We start from the raw sequence: 18,595 nt of genomic DNA, 5'->3' as shown, positions 1-18,595 counted from the left end.
TCATCATTACTTTACCAACACAAATACTACAACAAACTAACAACAAATAACAAAAATACTGCAACAAACTAACAACAAATAACAAATAAAGAATACTTATCACGTTTTTTTGACTTACAAAATCCAGGGTAAAATTAGTTCACATCTTCTATTCTCCTAATGATAGTTTTGAGTTTAAAAATCATTTTAACCAACTAATTTAACCTATCTTAAATTAAAAAAATAAACTAAAAAAAACTTTTTATTAATAAAATCTTCAAATTAATAATAATATTTTCTTAAAACATTATCATTGATAATAAATTTACAAAATTTAATAACAATAATAATGTTTATTTTATGTTATGTTTTAATTAATAAAAATAAATTACTAACTTCGAATAACTTTAATTTGATATTTTACAAATTTTAATTTTATATTAGCAAAAATTCAATAAAATTAATTTCAACATATTTAAATTAATAATAATATTTCTGTTATTTCTTTAATTTTCAATATGATAAGATAGTAATTTTATTACTTTAAATTTAAATTAACAACAGTTATAACTTTAGTATATTTTTAAATCAATAACAATTCTTAAAAACTTCTTTTGCATGTATAAAAAGGGAGATTAAAACTATACAATATGGGTTGATGATTAATTCTCACAGGACTTGAATCAAATAATAAATTAAGATTACAACATTTTACAGCCAACAGTAACAGTTTTTTCAAACTTGTTTACACAAATGTTCTCTTTCCTTAAGGGAATTCAAAAGTTTCTTGCAGACTATCTTCTTGGCTGTGTCCTTAAGAGCAGAACCTAAATACTCATACTCATGAATGACTCCATCAGCTTCTACCCCCATTTTGTAATTAGTCACACCATCTTTGCGAGATACCACACTTTGTATAATTCTATAGTTTCTTTTCTGACACAATTCATAAAACTCTCTGATAGGATGAAGCTTCAATGTTTCAGGTGTTACAAGGGGTTCCAAGAGTGGCCTGATGCTTTGCCACACAACCTCCTTATCATACCCTGAATCAACAAGAATAGCTCCAGCTAGAGACTCTAAAATGTCTCCCAGTACCTACCAAACCATAGAAAAAATCTCAAGAGTTTTGCTATAAACTGAAATTTATAGAATAGATACACCCTTAACTGTTTATACAGTCAAGTTCACTTTCAGTAAGCTCTTTCAACACAGCTAACCCTAATGATATATGCTAGCATAAACTCAATGCTTAGACAATAATAACCAAGTGAACCTATAAACCAAATGTCAACAACTAACCTTAGGGAGTGATGTCTCTGACTCGTATCCAAAAGTTGATGAAGAAGACAACTTCTCAAAATTGTCAAGTGTGACAGCAATATGCATATGCAGTTCTTGTGAGGCATGGAGTACATGCTTGTGCAATCCATGCTTAATGGTACACCATGCATAACAATCATTATTCACGGAAGCTGATCTCATGTCAGTTAACTGACCAGGGGACATGCCAGGATATTTATTGTACAAATGCCAAGTTATCAAATAATCAAGGACTGAATCTCCCAGAAATTCTAATCGCTGCAAGGAAGGGAGTATATCATTCACAAATTGTGATAAAAGAAAAAAACTTATCAAGAATATGAGAAAACAAGATTGATCATGAAGAATGTGTACAATTACTATTTCAGAGGTCCCACCTAGACTTAAAAAGATAGGCTAGTCACTATTGAATTGATGAAAGTTCATTCATACACAGTAAATAGACGCTAATGTCACTGTCTTGTTTCGATAAATGAATATTAATCACAGTATGTACCTGATAACATCTAGGAACTTCAGGCAGCATGTAGGAACCATGGGTTAGAGCTTCCACTAAAAGAGAACGGTCACGAAATGAGTACTTCAATTGAGATTCTAGAAATTTCACATTTACCAGTTTGTCTGGTTGAATGTCAAAGTGCCTCTCATAGGGTATTTTATCAAAACTCACTTTAATTCCAACCCAATCCATAAACATCAATGCAGCCTTTTCACCACCTGTGCTGAGGAAGGCGCCAATCAGTGCCTCCACAACATCAGCAACGATCTTCCGTTTTAATTTTCTTTTTCCATAAACATAATTCTTTTTCCCCTTGGTAACCAACTCTGTGCATTTAAAACTTCCAGAACTATCACCAGGAATAATCCAGACATTAGGATCAAAAGGCTCATTTCGTATGAAGCCCTGCCAATCAAAAGAATAAGGAATTCAGAATTCTGAAGTTTCAAAATGATGATGCAATCCTATCATGATGTAATGCAGAAGTCTAAAACCACACAAATTCATCTCAGAATGGATCAAGCAAAAGTTAACCAATACAATTCTGAAAACCAAGTTCTATTCCACTATGAGGAGCTCATAGTTCTTTGGGGAAAAAGATTCACACCAGTCCAGAGCCTAGCTCTCTGTACACACACTCAACATTTTTCTGCTTACTCTCCATACTAGTCTTTGCCCAAAAAACCATAGCATTTCACTGTACTCATGTGCCTGCACCACTAGTGAACAGATCACGGCACTCCTTTCTTTTTCAGTATACAAACAGATATTTTCTTCTCAAAGATAAGATAAAATACAAAACTGATAGAAACTGGATCAGATTTACAGCAAGAAAACTGTTTAACTTGCAGAACTCTGAGGGTCTGAATCTCCCAATAATGCCCAAAGGCCACAATGCTACCAAATGATAAGATGATCACTCCTTTCCCTTCCTCATATTAATTGGCAACATGCTTTATCTCTCTAATCATCCCAGTCACCAACTAACTCCTTCTTTAGTGATTTTACTAACTAGAGGGGGATGCATATCAAAAACTTGTACAAACATGACAATCACCCAATCAATCACAATTATAATATTCTATCAAACTGTTAGTAAAAAACAGTATTAATTAACTAACTAAACAGTGAACCACTCGTTACTTTTTGTCATTGTATCAGAAACCAAGTTCTTGTAATTTTTGGAGAAAAAAACGATCTTTATTATTCTCAATTTATCAGAAATTCATGAGATATAGGCAGGGATGGGAAGAAGAAAATATTCACCATCCTGATTAGGAAGTAGATATATGTGACGGGAATTTGGATTTAGGGAGATAATTCCGAGAAAACAAGTAACCAAGTGCAGGGAAATCAATAGCTGAATAATTTCCAGTGCAATTGGGAGAGTGACGAATGAAGTACTTTTTAGAGAAGATAGTTTGTTTGAGGATGAAAATGTGTATCCCATGGAGGCACCAGCCATGCTAATAGAATCAGTTTGTTACACAAAGCCAAGGAGAGAGAAAAGCCTCAAACAAATGTCCACGCTACACTGTCACATCAGTATAGTTTAATAACCCACTGAAAGGGAAAACGTGACATGAAAAAACTATATGTTGTAGAAATAGCATGCAATAACACTAAAGCATGGTATAATGGTATAAAATGGTACGGGTGGATATGGAGTCAGACAGAAAAGCAATGCATGGCGATGCTGACATATTATCATGTCCTCAAAAAATTACTTATAAAATTGGAAACAAGATAATATTAAATGGCTACACCTGCCTTTCACAGCAAATGATTTGTTTTTCAGTAAAAAATGTTATACTTGTAACACAGCATATTAATGCTGTAAGGTAAGGATAGAGAAGAATCTTCTATACCAGATTTCAATAATCTGATCTCGATGTTAACTATCCAAATGTTATAGAATAAAGGAGAATCAAATCAAATCAAATTGAATATTCTGTTTTCTATTTATCAACCTAAATCTCCTGAACCCTTATTTTGAAATTCAAATTTAAAATAAAAGAACATATATCAACACTTCTTCATTACTCATAGAGAATACGATTAAAGAAATAGAACTTCTAAAGCAGAATAAAGACAAAAACATACAATAAAATTTTAAGTGTAAATATGTAAAATGCTGAAAGACAGCATTCATAACAGACCGGAGGATACAAAAATGGAATAAAAAATATGAGAGAGTACCGGAAGTCCAGAACTACACCCTAACTTGCAGAGGGCAGCATTGGATATGATCTTTTCCCGCTTCACACTAAGAAGACCTTCATGGTGATTTTGATAGGTTTTAAACAGCTGTTGACTGGCAGCATATTTTAAAAAAGAATCACCAAGAGTCTCGAGCGACTCATAATGAAAGGCCTCTTTGCACCTTTTTGAGGTGATTGCTTCCAACACCTACAGTGTAAAATGCAAGTACCATTGGTGTAAACATCTTTAAAATATTTGACAGCTAGAAAAGAAAAATGAGAAAGAGAATCCACACATTCAGAGAACATAATACAAATTAACCAAAAGATGCTAACATAAAATATTTCATCCTGACAAGTTTCTTCTCAATCTATTCATTGTGTATCTGCTGAAGTAAAAGGGGGGTAAAGGGAGGGCAGGCCTGAAGGAATTAATTACCTATCTATTCAGAATGGCATGCTTTCTATATCAATTGCTTTCCACACAATTGATTCTACACATACATATATAAAAAGTATACAATAAAACATACAGTAAAATAATCCATTTTCACTACATTTTTTTAATCTAATGTCTATTCAGGACAAATGACAGAAAGATATATAATTGTCAATTCTGGAAAAAAACATGGAAATATAATAATTTCTAAATATAACAATGAGTAGTTGTAACACACCTTGATTGTTTGAATTTCATTCTTTGTGCAATGATCTGAATACATATTTTTTAAGTTGAAAGCTCCGAGCACTGACTCAAGCCGATGCATGATTGATGGAATAAGTGAGAAGGAATAAATTATACTATCTGTTATTGGTGACATTACTATAGAGCACAGTTCTGGGGGTAATTCAACAAAGGTCTGGCTTGCTTCTGAAACAGAACAGAAAACATAAAGTTGAGATTCAGATTGGATAATATATGGGTAGTATTTGAAGACAAGTACTAAACATAGCTGCAATTATTGGGGTACATAAAACAAGTATAGTTTGGCATCATGATATTGATAACTAAATACTCATTAATAGAAGCAGTGTGATACAAATCATATTCATATTAAGTTTATAACAAAACTTTTGTATTAATTAAAAAAGAAAAAGAAAAAACATCTTTCATTCATATTCGGACACAGCAAAGATAGAAACATATAATTGGTTCAATCTCACCAAGGAGAGAGTAAGGAACAAAATAAAATGAACAAATTGAAAAATCAAGGGTCAGACCTCTTTCCTTTCCTTGTCTCAGTCCATGAGAGTAATTTTTAACTTGAAACTTGTGTTTTGCTTTGAGAAGCCGCTGATGTTCAAATTGCAATTGAATACCATGACTGAAAATCGGAGGAAAGAAAAAAATAACACACTCTAGTGGATTAAGCAACAAGAGAATAAACATCAATCACAAATAAGTACTTACTGTTGTTCAAAGTACTTCTTGTATGTAGTAACTTCACCGTTCCTTACCATCATAGGCGAGTTTGTGTCCAGTTCCATTATACCAGTAGTGATATAGAAATAAACCTTGCCACCAGCATGTGAAGTACACACCAATGCATTTTGTAGCTTACAAGCGCAAACTAGACCACTTTTTGTACTTATGTGGGGTTGATGATACTTACACCTAATATTAGATGGATTTACAGAATTAACAATCAACCAATCAACAGTTGAATTTGGACGTTTACCAGTAGCTGGAAGCAGAAGATAATCAATCTCTAGATCATCTTTCAAAAAGCATTTGTCTAAACCAGTTGTGAACTTATTCATACAATTATCTATCAGAATTCTAAGCAGAGTGACCTGAAATTTTTTACACAAAAGAACCTGGAAAACAAAAACAAACAATAAATACAAAGACTTTTCTTAACACTTGCGAATATGCCAAATACAATTAAAGGACAACATATACCTGATCTGAGGAAAGATTAATGGTTCCTTTGTATCTTAATTTTACTGAGACACTACCTCTGTCAAAATCCAAATCAAATTGCATGCATCCAATTTCCGGATCAAGTTTAATTCTTATGGCAAGAAAAACATCTTGCACAGATGTATGATAGCAAAAATTTGGACTGAACTCCATCAAATAACAATGGTATGTTGTGTGACTACTATTTGACACACAATTTACCAATCCAAACGGGGCATAAATTGGTTGGTTTTCATCATAATGTTCATTCCCTGCAACAATTATTTGGTGAGAAATCCATTCAAAATGAACAAATAGGTTTAAAGGAATAATAGAAGGTGAAGAATGAATAAGTCATGAGTTACCAAATTCCTCCACCTCTGCTTCTTCAATGACAATATCAGGAACAAGATTATCTGTCAGAGCTCCAATCTTGTGAAGTTGTTTGCATGCTTCAAGGCATGCAATATTCTTTAAGATTTTGTTGTCACCTTCTACATGAATAGGCTTTAGAGGGCAGCTCTTAGGAAGATACAATGTTCCAGTCTCTTTGTCCCACCTTGGAGCTGGTTTAAAGTACCTGAGAGTTCAATCTAGATGGGATAAATGATGAAAAACAATACAAAAACAAAACAACCAGAATAATGCATAGAAAAGCATATCTTAGGTTTCTAAAATAAAGGAAGAGCGAACATGTAATAAGGGAAGAAATGAAATAACTAACCCATCAGCAGGGAGCCGTGAGCAATATAAGTGAATCAAACTAATGCTAGAACTAAGATTTGCAAAGGCATCAGTGCTTGCAACACGATAAGTTTCCTCGTCAAATTGATCACCTTCTAAAGGATCACATGGAAGGGAAGAATGACGTAATGCCTCCTTCCTCATAATATCCCCACTAGTAAGGTACTTTTCTAGTCGAGAACATGTAGCTGAATCCCCACTGCAATTTCAGAATAAATTAAAGAAGTTTAGGAAAATGTACTTTAACTTGTATAGATTTGACTTTAGAATTTTATCTCAGATTTGACTCTGTAATCGTGTCTCTCAGCTTGATAATTAGCACTGGTGTAAGTACTACAGCAATAATGATACTGAGAATTGTAAAAAAGGAATTACCTGTTAACCATTAATATGTAATCTGAATTTTGCATTCTGGCACGTCCTCGGGACTGTATAAAACTACACACTGTAGGAGATGGATCAAATCTAATGACTAGATTGCAGGTTTGAACATCTAAACCCTCTTCAAGAATTGATGTTGCAACAATGATGTTAACCTGCATATTCAAAAAAATTGTAGATAAGACCTTCATTTGGCTATTACAATACAGTGGATTGTTTAAGAAATCAGCATACCAATCCCATTTGAAATTCTTCCACAATTTTATTTTGTTTTTTCCTAGACTGATTTTGTAATCCAAAATTGTGTCCAGCAATGAATTTAGTCTTCCAGCTATTGATTGTTGGAAGTAAGGTATTCAATAGATCCTGAAGGACAATGGCAGTAATGACCCTTTGCACAAAAATTATGCATCTTATGTCAGTCAAACCCCTGCAATTGTGCATAAAAGAGTTAATCATCACGATGGCATAAAAAAGCTTATTATATTCAATCAAACAAAAACAATAGCGTTATCCCACTGGAACTGCATATATAATCAAAAGGTAAACTAGTTAGAGTAATGAATCTAAAAAAGATTAATAAGAATGGAGTTTAACATATAATGTCACAGTGCAAAATCTGAGAGGTAAGGTCACAATAAAAATGGAGTTTAACATATTAGGTCAAAATGCGATCATTGTGGCAAAATCAATACAGGGTAAAGTGTTCAACACTCATCCCAAACTAAAGCTAGTACTAACAGGCTTAGATTCCACAAACTAGTGTTATCCCAAACTCCACCTGGTGTCACACAACATTTTAAAACTCAACATTATTTCAACTTTATACACTTTCCATAACACATATAACTATTGTTTTCAAAGAAGTACAAGTATTCTAAAGATCCATCAGTTCTCTACCTTTGAATTTTTGTCATATAGCATAAAATATCCAATTTTTTACAAGTTGTCAAAATATTGAGTCAACCTAGTACTAGCCCAGTTATTTGTTAGGACATAATTGAGCAGAAGAATGAATTTCTGTGACAGGTTAAGAAGGTTAAATCCATCCAATGAACACAACTATCCAGAGCTGAAGAATAAAGGAGAAATATGAGACTTCACTGTCTAACCAAGCGACCAACCATAAAGGCATTTAACCATCCAATAAGCTTAAACCGTCTTAACAAGGACAAGGAGAGCCTAGAGGCCAAAACATCCATAAAAATAACCCATGTTACATGATTTCAGAACCACATTGTAAATCTTTAAAAAGAAACCTATTCATGATTATAACCTGTACTCAAGTAGAGAGTCAATAAGACAGCAAACTTTGGAGGTCAACAGCCCCATCTCCACATCAGATTTAATATTGCCACCAATAGACCACTGAGGACCTGAGCAGGAAGAGAGCATTGTGTAAAAATTAATTAGTGCTAGGAATGCAAGCAAAAGATTTATACTTGAAATTTCACCATGTTTCTCAATGGTTGTAGAATAGTTACCGCATGGTAAGTAAGTTTTCAGTGTCTGCACACAGGCCAAAATAAAGTTTTTAACAGTTCTATCCCCAGAATGTCCCCATGAAAATGATTCGAATTCATTTGATGATAAAGACTCTGCAGCCTGTCACATTAACAAACAGCTGTCATCAATTATATTTATGAAACCTTGAAGAATCACGAGTCATAAAGTATGTGCAGAAGAAACGTGAGAACCTTCAAAGTCAACCAAACACCAAGCTCATCCAGGCAAAACATTAAAGCACAAAAAATCTTTTCTATTCTTTTTTGTGCAGACTCAGCAGCTGATTGAGTGAAATCTGAACTTGTTAAAGTGGATACATGCTGAGAAGCAGAATATCCATTGTTAATAATAATAATAAATTCAAGAAATAATAAATTGACATAAAGAGAGTAGCACAAAATAAAAATGACAGTGATTCTGAACTTACAAATACAGAAAGATAATAAGACAGAACTTATAAAGGAGCAGACTCATAGTTCCATTTTTGACACATAGGGATTTTGCTTTTTCTTATTGTTCGAGTTTATATCAAAAGCTGTTATCCTTAAATGTACACACCTGCTCTTTTAATATCCTGATTTTCAATGCTAAGTCTCTAAACAATGCAATTTCAACTCCTTTGTCCCTATAAAACTTGAATTTTGGTGTTGATGATGGTATGAACTCTGCGAGGACAGCTTCACTTACACATGTATATACCTTCATTACAAAATAGATGTCAAAGAAATAATACATAGCAGGAGGACTATATGGTAGCACATCAACACAAATGAGTATTAATCACATGAGAATAAATTATTCCATATTGTCTTATTTCTTCAAATAAATAAAGAAATAACTTTCAAATATAGGTACAGGTTCAAATACCTCTAGGCATGTTAATACATTGAGTCATGGATGGCCACAATTGTTTCCTAAAAACTAGAAAAATAACTGCTAAAAATAACTACAAAGTACTAAACAAGTTAGCATAAATTTAATCATTTTGATACTTCCTCACATAAAACGTATCACTTGGAGGCTCAATCAATAGTATCTAGTCTGTACTGTATCTACATACATATGGTTATCTTTAATTACAATAATTATTTATAATTTACGCCAAGAAGATAGTGGATAACACTCAAACAACACAATAACATGAACAGAAAGAAGAAAGTTAAAAAACTGTACAACAGAGGGAGAAAATAAAAAAGGCAACCTTAGAATGCATTAATGTAATTAGTGTCCGAATATTCTCTGACCAGGATAATTCAGAATTTCCAACTGGATTAAAATAGAAAAAGAAAAAAGGAAATCAACATTAGAGAAAGAAAAAAACTCTGTCAATCCAAGGAGATACAAACTTTCTCTAAACTGTTTACCTTTCGACTTAATTGGAGATGCAGTCATCCCAAAAATTCGAGGGAGATCAGAGACACCTAAATTTAATTGGTGATGATAAAAATCCTGCAAGAAATCAAATCTTAAAAAGGTAACTAACTAACTCATGATGCAGATGAATAAAAGCAAACATCAACTTACAATGCATGATTGTAATTGTCCTCAAACAAAAAAGATACAACTCTTACAGAACAAAATAAAATTATAAAAAGCATGAGACTATTGAAATAAAGTAAGATGATCAATGATGGGTAAGATTATACAGCAATTTTTCAGAAGCCATGCATCAGGTCACACCACCTTATTACATCCATTGAGCTTGCTATGATGGGTTTTTTTGTATTACTCTTGGTAGACACACGGCTTTTGATGCAAAGCTTTTAGCTATTATGAATGTTATTGAATTTGCTCATCAAAAGAAATGGCTAAATTTGAGGAATGAGAGTGATAGTACAAGTCAGTCCATGAATTCGCTACTTCTAATATTGTTTCGTGAAGACAACCTAGATGGGATTGCGGATAGCACAGTGATGCTAGTGCATACTTTTTTTAAAAACAACATCAAGTCCTTTTTCAAATTATCTTGGAAAATGCAGTAATTCAGAGTCCACATCAAATTACTCACACGGTAAGTTTAGTACAATTTATGACAACAACGTATTGCAACCAATGGGATGGTTGGCAAAACACAAATATTCAAATAAGAGTCACATTGAAGATTATTCAAAATAAGCCAAAAAATAACATATAAGAAACCCATGAGCCGCTTTCATAGGCTTAACCAAACACATGCACAAGTGCTTGATGTTAATGTCAAGAGCAGTCCATGGAAGTTATGTAAAAAATCTTTCAAACACCGCCAAGTCTATCTATGAATGTACCTAAATGTCTTTTCCATTAGTTTCTAGAGATAAGTGCACACCACATATATAACTGTAACAAACTACTTATAACAGTTGTTTATAGAACTAATAGCTGACCCACACTGGACGATGGTCTTATATTGTTATTAGTATTCATGTCATAGAAGAAGGTGGATACTTTAGTGACGCCTCGCCAATCAACCACAGCCCACACATAACCGTACCCAGTCTGTACACTAGACTGGTGATCGAGGGTTTAATTTCCCCCCTTTGCCGCTGTGCACAGACTGAATCTTAAGGACACTTTAGAAAGGTTAAACGTATATTTCAACATATTAATGAAGAAGTCAGAGTTCACATATATTATCATGATAAAAATTAGTAAGAAATTCAAAGATGCAAACCAGTGAAGAGAAAAGAAGGAGATGATACAACACTTACAGTCATGATGCAGGCGTAAGGGTGTTTACCCCTAGCATGATGGCACTCGTCCATTATTAAAACCTTAATCATATTCAGTTTCAGGAAGCTATGCCTCAGGCAATTCAGCAATATTGCAGGAGTCATGACAAAAACCTATACACTCAAAAGAATTACTGACAGTAATTACCAATCATCCATGCCGCACACAAAAAAAAAAATTCAGAAGCATCATACTAAATATCATATTCAAGTTGATTAGATGATAGAAAAAAGAAAGCATTTGCCTTCTATTCCATTTAGTCAAACATAAAGATAGATGCAGAAAACTATGTTTAAGTTGTCCTATAAGATCTAAGCCAGTACATACTTCACCAATAAAGAGGAAAATTCAAAAATTAGACAATATGAAATAAATTCCAAAAGTAACAATAAAAAGAGGTTGTGGTCAGGTGTTGATCAATAAAATCAATAAAGAAAATGGAGTATTTATTGTGTTCTCATGGAAAGTGGTATAGGGTGTCAAGAGAGATTAGTTATGTAAAAATATCAAGTTTAGTTTAGAAACTCAAAACAACCATACTTTTTTATTTGCATGATTAGGACATGCATGTATAGATTTGACTTTACAGTTTTTCTTCTCTTCTAATTCCATAATGCAGTCTATACATATGATTTGTGATCACCCCTCTGTGCTTACCAAATTAGAAATAAGCATTCAGCCATCTTTTCAAGTTAGGGGAAACAAGAACATACCACACAAGGCACAAACAAACAGATTATGAATAAGTAGAGCATGTTCATAAGGTTAACAAGGGCATCTTTCAGTCCTGATAGGAATGCAAAAATGTTCACCTCATGTTTCTCCATTTCTTGTTTCCACATAGCAGCGTCCCAGAAGTCAACCCCCATGTCTCCCCAATATGTTCCCACTTTTAAATCTGTGTGCCTTCTCACGGCTTTAGATTGCTAAAGTGAATGAATAGTAACAAGTTAAAAAGACAATGAATACAAAAGGCTAAGTAAAAGTACTGATCCGTCACAACAAATAATGTATCTCAAGTTTGCAGCAGAAGACATCATCATCATCAGAGAAAAAGTGACATACTTGAGAGACCAACACAACTTGGGGAACCAAGAACACAGCAATAGAAGAAGAAGGTTTTCTCAGATGATGAGCATAGCTGCGAAGAAGCATGATCGCTATCAAAGTCTTGCCGGAACCAGTCTCCAAGTACACTATGGTATTCTCACGCAAAGCATGATCCAATGCTTCAAGTTGATAGCTACTCAAAAAACAAAAACCAATAAAAAACAATAATACATTAAACAATGCACTCACTCAACATTAGAATGTTAACAGCAACATCTGTGTATTAAAAACACCTTCTAGCAAATGGAAGAGCATCACGAATATTGTTCTGCTGCTGTGTGTTGCCATCTATTTCCCCCTCTAGTGCCTCTTCCATGGTCGGTTTGTCTCCTTGATCACCCTACATTCAAATTCCAGTGAAAGAAAAACACCCCATAAAAAAATATCCTTCTCCACGTCACGGAAGAATCAAAACGCAAAAGAAGTTCAACCCAAAACTCAAAGACACTCACTGAAAAAATGGGTAGTGCAGAAGGTTCTTTACCTGATAAGTGTGGTGTGTATTTAACACGTTTTGAAATAACCATCAAATTCCAGTGAAAGAAAAACACCCCATAAAAAAATATCCTTCTCCACGTCACGGAAGAATCAAAACGCAAAAGAAGTTCAACCCAAAACTCAAAGACACTCACTGAAAAAATGGGTAGTGCAGAAGGTTCTTTACCTGATAAGTGTGGTGTGTATTTAACACGTTTTGAAATAACCATCAAATTCCAGTGAAAGAAAAACACCCCATAAAAAAAGATCCTTCTCCACTTTACGGAAGAATCAAAACCGCAATAGAAGTTCAACCCATAACTCAAAGACACACACTGAAAAATGGGCAGTGCAGAAGGTTCTTTACCTAAGAAGTGTGCGTGTGTATTTAACACGTTTTGAAATAACCATCAAATTCCAGTGAGAGAAGAACACTCCATCAAAAAAAAGATCCTTCTCCACATCACGGAAGAATCAAAACCGCAAAAAAAAACTCACTGAAAAATGGGTAGTGCAAAAGATTCTTTGCCTGAGAACTGATAAGTGTGAGTGCGTATTTAACTGGTTTGAAGCAACAGTGGTTACTACTTCTTTCCCAAGTAACTTGCCAGAGAAGGAAATAACACGTGGCAGAAAAGAAGCGCCAAAAAGGGACACTCTTACTCTTAGTTTACCATTTGGTTTGGGACACAGAAAACGTATAACTTTCCGAAAGGTATCTATAGATACAAATTTATATTTTTTATATAATCACATTATAACTTTTAATATTATTATTTAATATTTTTTAATTTTAAATTTATTTTTTATTATATATTTATTTTCAAAATTCATCAGATAAAAAAATTGTATACAAATTTAGAATTAGGGTCAAATTATCATTCTCTAAAAAAAATAATCATAAGTATATTCATTGTCACTGTTTTAGCTGTTTGGGAACAAGATTATTCTCTTACTCTCACTTTAGACCATGTGATTTGGAATACCAAAAGCTTAGAACTTTCATGGAAACTAAACAAAAGTGTGTCACTCTCACTGTTTCCGCTGACACATGAATATAACAGAATATTTCTTCTGTTAGAATTTCAGAAATTTAAAGTTCAATGAATACCTTTTTGTTTTCTTCACTTTCTTCTCTTTTTCTTTTTTCCCCTCCTAATAGTATTGAGTGTGGATTCATGATTAAATGAGAATTTGTAGATGTACCTGAACACAAGATTAAGGGAAAATAAAATAAAAAACAGTGAGTATGATGACATAATTCATATTTCATTATTTAGTAAATAAGATAAAATATAATGGTACTTATGTTCTTTTATCTAGTATTGTCATATTTCATTACTTTTCCTTTTTTTTTCTTCAATCCATGTGGGAAACACTCTATTTATTCACTATTCATTTTTTTTATTCATATCTAAAATTATCTAATTTACTCATCACAAAAAATATAAATAGAAAATTATATGAAAATCATAAATGAATCCAATTTTTAAACATTTTTTATATGATCAAAATTCCTTTTCAAACAATCTTCTTTCAAAATATTATAAAAAAATATAAATAAACAAAAATCGAACAAAAATAACAAAATAAAAAATATATATATTAAAAGAAATATTTCTTTCTTTCTTTATATTAAAATCAAAGAAGAGTATAAAAAGTATATAAATATTTTCATTATAGGTCTAATTAAGTAAAATAAAGAGATAATAAAGGTTAGAATAAAAAAAAAGCTAAATATTTATATAAAGTAAAATAAATAAGAATTTGAAAAGATAAAATTGATATTAACTTTTTAAAAATATTTATATGAATAAATAAGATATGCATCCATAAAAATTTATTAATGGATGGATTGGATCACATTTTTCTGAAATAAATAGGACTGAATTGACTTTTTACTTAGATCAGGGTATATTAGTAAAAAAATTATTCAATTTATTATAATTGGGAATAAAAAAAGTTCAGGCTCAGCTTTTCAATCTTAATCCATATTGAATTCAGGGTTGTGAGACTACAAAATTTGTAAATAAATTATTGAAGTTAAAAGTATAAATTAAGAAACAAGCTTTGGTAATACATTTTTTAATTTATTGTTTGTTGAACTTTGTTGAAAAGTACAAAATACCCAAAAATTGTTATGTCTTAAATCATAAAACAAATCTTCAAAATAGTGTGTTGGAAAATATGTTATGTCATTTTTTTATTATAAGACTGAAAAAAAAAACCATGTTTCCTACTTTTACTATTATCCCCAATCTTAGCCTTAATTAAAGAAGATTTTGTCCTTACCAGTGTGAAGTTCAAAATCTTTGAAGAGGAGTATTAAGAAAGAGTAATTGACGACTTTGTCCCTCCAATATTTTCTGAATAATCAACTCCTCACACCAATCACTATTTTGTTGAGCACAGAAATGAACTTGGATTGTAGAACCAATTTGCAAGCGGCAGAACTAGGTTTAGATGAAACTATTGCTAGAGTTTCACTTATATACACTGCTGTATATGTACATGTATTGTAACCTACACTTAAATTAAAATATTAGAATACGTTACACTCTTTATCAATTAATAAAAAATACAATAAAAATAAAAATACAATGGGAGATAAGATTAAAACATTTTAATGAGAAAAAAATAAGGTATACTTGCCTTTTTTTCTATATTTAAAGTTAATATTTAATTTAATATAATATTTTTTTTAAATCAATTTGATCTTAATAATGTAGAATACCAAACATTGATTTGCACACATGATTGAATAAGTTATAGGATTTGAAAAATGAGAAAATAAGGAAGAGAGATGTGACGGAGACACTGACTGTGGTGGACTTAAGGGTAGTGACGACTATGATAATGGAGTCATAGAATTTCTTGAATCCTTGCTTAATTGATTGAAGCATCACTTATAAATTTTTGTTAAGGTGTGATGGTTTGATTATTTCACATTGACCATTGATATCAGAAGGTGATAATATAGAATAAATTTTATTTTAATAATTAATTTTATAAAATTGAAAAAGTATATAAATTTATTTATTAAGATAATGTCAGAGTTATATTAGACAATATATTATAAAAATATTTGTTAGGATTATTATATTACTTCTATTGTATTTTTATCATATCTTTGTTAAATTGTAAATAATTTCACATTTATATATTTATTTATGTATATAGATAAATATTTAAAACAGAAAAATGGATTGATAAAGTTGATAATATATTAATATTATTAGTTTGAAATAACCTAATTTGGTACAATTAAAATAATCACTCAAATCTTATAAATAAACTGACACTTGTATGTATATTTTGTTTATTAATTACTTACTTGTTACATTATCATTATTATACACCACATCCTCATTTTATTAATTAATTAGTTAATTATGCATTCATTACACTATTAATATTATATAATGATTTTAGGGGTCAAACGTTTTTAGATATACCTGGACCCACCATGTTCTAGTACCAGTAAAATAATGTCAATAACATATATAGACATAAAAGAACATATTGAAAACAAATTGGGTTATACAAGATCACCACACCCCTTGTAAAAAAGCATAGTTATATATAAACAAAGTGCAACTACTAGTTATCATTCCACAAATATTTTTCATTTTGATATTTTTATCTCTAATAACTATTTATCATTATTGACATAGTGTACTTGTGTTGGAAACTTTAGAGAAAAAAAACTTTTTAAAAATATTGTTTAGTAAAATAAAATAACATTAACTGTTTTTCTTAATTATCACAATAATTAGTTAAATTTATTTGCATTTAAGTTAGAAAAAAATATAGGGATTCTTGGTATGTAATATTTTTTTTATGCCAGTGGTTTTAATTTTGTAAAAGAAGTCACAGCATTTTTAGGAACACATTATTTATGATAGAAGATTATTAGGTATGTAAATCAACATAGTTATTCATCAATTATTCAAACTTGTAAATGTCTAATTTCATTTGGATAACTAACAAAATGCATATCAAAATCTAAATAAAAAACAATAATTAATAAACAATACAAAAAAGAGAAAATAAAAAATAGAAAAAAAAATATGGACAAGAACTAGAAGGAGATCGATACAGGAAAATGTTTGGAATTTGATAGAAAAAATATTTTATTTTCAGTTATGATTAACTTTGTAACAAAAAGTTAAGAGTAATAAATTCAAAAATAATATTTAGTAAGCCTTTATATAACTCAGTATTAATAAATAATAAATTTAATCCCACTATTAAAGTCACATCGGAAAAAAAAAATTATGCAAACAAGTGTTACAAACCTAAAAACTTAAATTATCATTTTTATCTACAAATACTCTTAATTGTGTTAAGGATACGAGGAAAAAAATATTAAATAAACACCACTATGATTTACACAAATTAATTTAAGTACATAAAAAAAATAAAAGTCATGATAATAATCAAAATGTCACTACAATTTATGCTTTGCTACTATCATTAAAAGACCATCTATGTGGTCCTTTGTATTACCTTCATTATGATGAGTTGGTTCTTGCCATTTTGATTCAAATACAGTGTTATTCAACATCTCTACCAAGTACAACTATACAACATTCATCCCATGTTATTGTCACAACTATTGTTATGGGTAATTTTTAATAAAAAAAAACTTTAATAATAAATTATGTGTGGATTTATTTATTAATTTAAAAAATATTAATATCATTTCAAATAATTAAAAAAAAGTTTTTATTGAAAACTATATTCCATTAACATTAATCAGGTTTATTGATCGAGAGTAGAATATTAACATGTTGGATAAAATATTTTAAAAAAAATTAATTACTATTTTTTATAACTCCCTTAAAGAAGGATAAGAGGAGAGTAGGGGACTGTTTTTTTTTTTTTTTCAAAATAAAATCCAATACATTAATATTAAAGGGGTAAAAGAACTTTATAATAAATTTAGTAATGTGAAAGTAGATAAATTCTTCCTACACACTATGGGAAGGACTACACCACTCATGTGTTTTATTTTTATTTTCTTTCTCGTCCAATTTACATTTTCTCAACCATTGAGTTTTTTTATATTTTACTTGTTTTCCTTCTCTAGGTTTTTCTTCACTTCAAGTCTACTTTTTTCATTTTCTAGGTTTTTTTTTCCCACTTATCCTATATTTATGCTAAGATTTTAGTTAGGAATTGTTCAATCGACCGATAGGTCTTTTATTCAAAATGTTGTACAAATTGTCTATGTTTTTTCTTCACTTCACGTTTTCTCTTTCTCATTCTTTGGATTTCTCTGTGTTTTCGTGCTTTCCCACTTATCTTATACCTGTGCTATGGTTTTTACTAAGAATGATTCAATCGTCTGCTAGGTCATTTATCCAAAATGTGGTACAAAATATCTAGGTTTTTTCTTAACTTCACTTTTACGTTTTCTCTTTCTCGTTCTTTGGGTTTCTCTATTTTCCTGCTTTCCCACTTATCCTATATTTGTGCTATGCTTTTTGCAATAAATGGTTTCACTACTTTTACCCATAATGTTGTACAAAGTGTCTATGTTTGTTCTTCTAATAGATGCTTTTAACAATTTTTTGATACTTTTGTTAAAGCTTTTTTCGACATGGGTTTCTTTGAGTTATTGTAATGTTACGATGACACATGTTACTTTGTTTTATTTTTTATATAATTATTATTCTAAAATTATATAATAGTAAATTTCCATATATATTATTATACATATTATTTGTTATTATTTTAAAAACATTTAAAAATAATAAA

General features: G+C 30.9%; 1 protein-coding gene across 3 annotated transcripts; it reads right to left on the bottom strand.

Annotated features, from left to right (window-relative positions):
* Positions 1-634: 634 nt before the first annotated feature.
* LOC137832015 (endoribonuclease Dicer homolog 2-like) lies at positions 635-13,405 on the bottom strand. 3 transcript variants are annotated; one of them, XM_068639965.1, is made up of 23 exons: positions 13,200-13,405; positions 12,589-12,695; positions 12,311-12,488; positions 12,058-12,171; positions 11,224-11,358; positions 9,901-9,985; positions 9,738-9,802; positions 9,095-9,235; positions 8,728-8,856; positions 8,515-8,635; positions 8,307-8,406; positions 7,265-7,460; positions 7,025-7,185; positions 6,630-6,848; positions 6,271-6,485; positions 5,906-6,177; positions 5,414-5,820; positions 5,224-5,327; positions 4,680-4,873; positions 4,001-4,210; positions 1,799-2,206; positions 1,282-1,560; positions 635-1,077 (listed from the first exon to the last, which is right to left on the bottom strand). In XM_068639965.1, exons 2-23 carry the CDS (start codon positions 12,669-12,671, stop codon positions 715-717), a joined length of 4,179 nt encoding a protein of 1,392 aa, XP_068496066.1. In that variant the 5' UTR covers positions 12,672-12,695; positions 13,200-13,405; the 3' UTR covers positions 635-714. The 3 variants fall into 3 exon arrangements, with proteins under 3 accessions (XP_068496066.1, XP_068496067.1, XP_068496068.1); XM_068639966.1 differs by having other exon boundaries at positions 13,020-13,363; XM_068639967.1 differs by lacking the exon at positions 13,200-13,405 and adding an exon at positions 12,840-12,978.
* Between the last annotated feature and the right edge of the window lie 5,190 nt (positions 13,406-18,595).

Source organism: Phaseolus vulgaris, chromosome 6, assembly GCF_000499845.2.
Source record: "Phaseolus vulgaris cultivar G19833 chromosome 6, P. vulgaris v2.0, whole genome shotgun sequence".
Classification (NCBI taxonomy): domain Eukaryota; kingdom Viridiplantae; phylum Streptophyta; class Magnoliopsida; order Fabales; family Fabaceae; genus Phaseolus; species Phaseolus vulgaris.
The sequence above is the reverse complement of the archived record's forward strand: the minus strand, read 5'-3'. Positions and strand labels throughout refer to the sequence as shown.

Bases quoted from the DNA above. Each gene is read 5' to 3' on its own strand.
- LOC137832015 (XM_068639965.1), bottom strand. From the start codon at position 12,671: ATGGAAGAGGCACTAGAGGGGGAAATAGATGGCAACACACAGCAGCAG. The intron at 12,172-12,310 runs GTATGTCACTTT...CATTCACTTTAG, and splicing joins AAGTTGTGTTGGTCTCTCAA to CAATCTAAAGCCGTGAGAAG. The intron at 6,178-6,270 runs GTAACTCATGAC...TAATTGTTGCAG, and splicing joins AGCAGAGGTGGAGGAATTTG to GGAATGAACATTATGATGAA.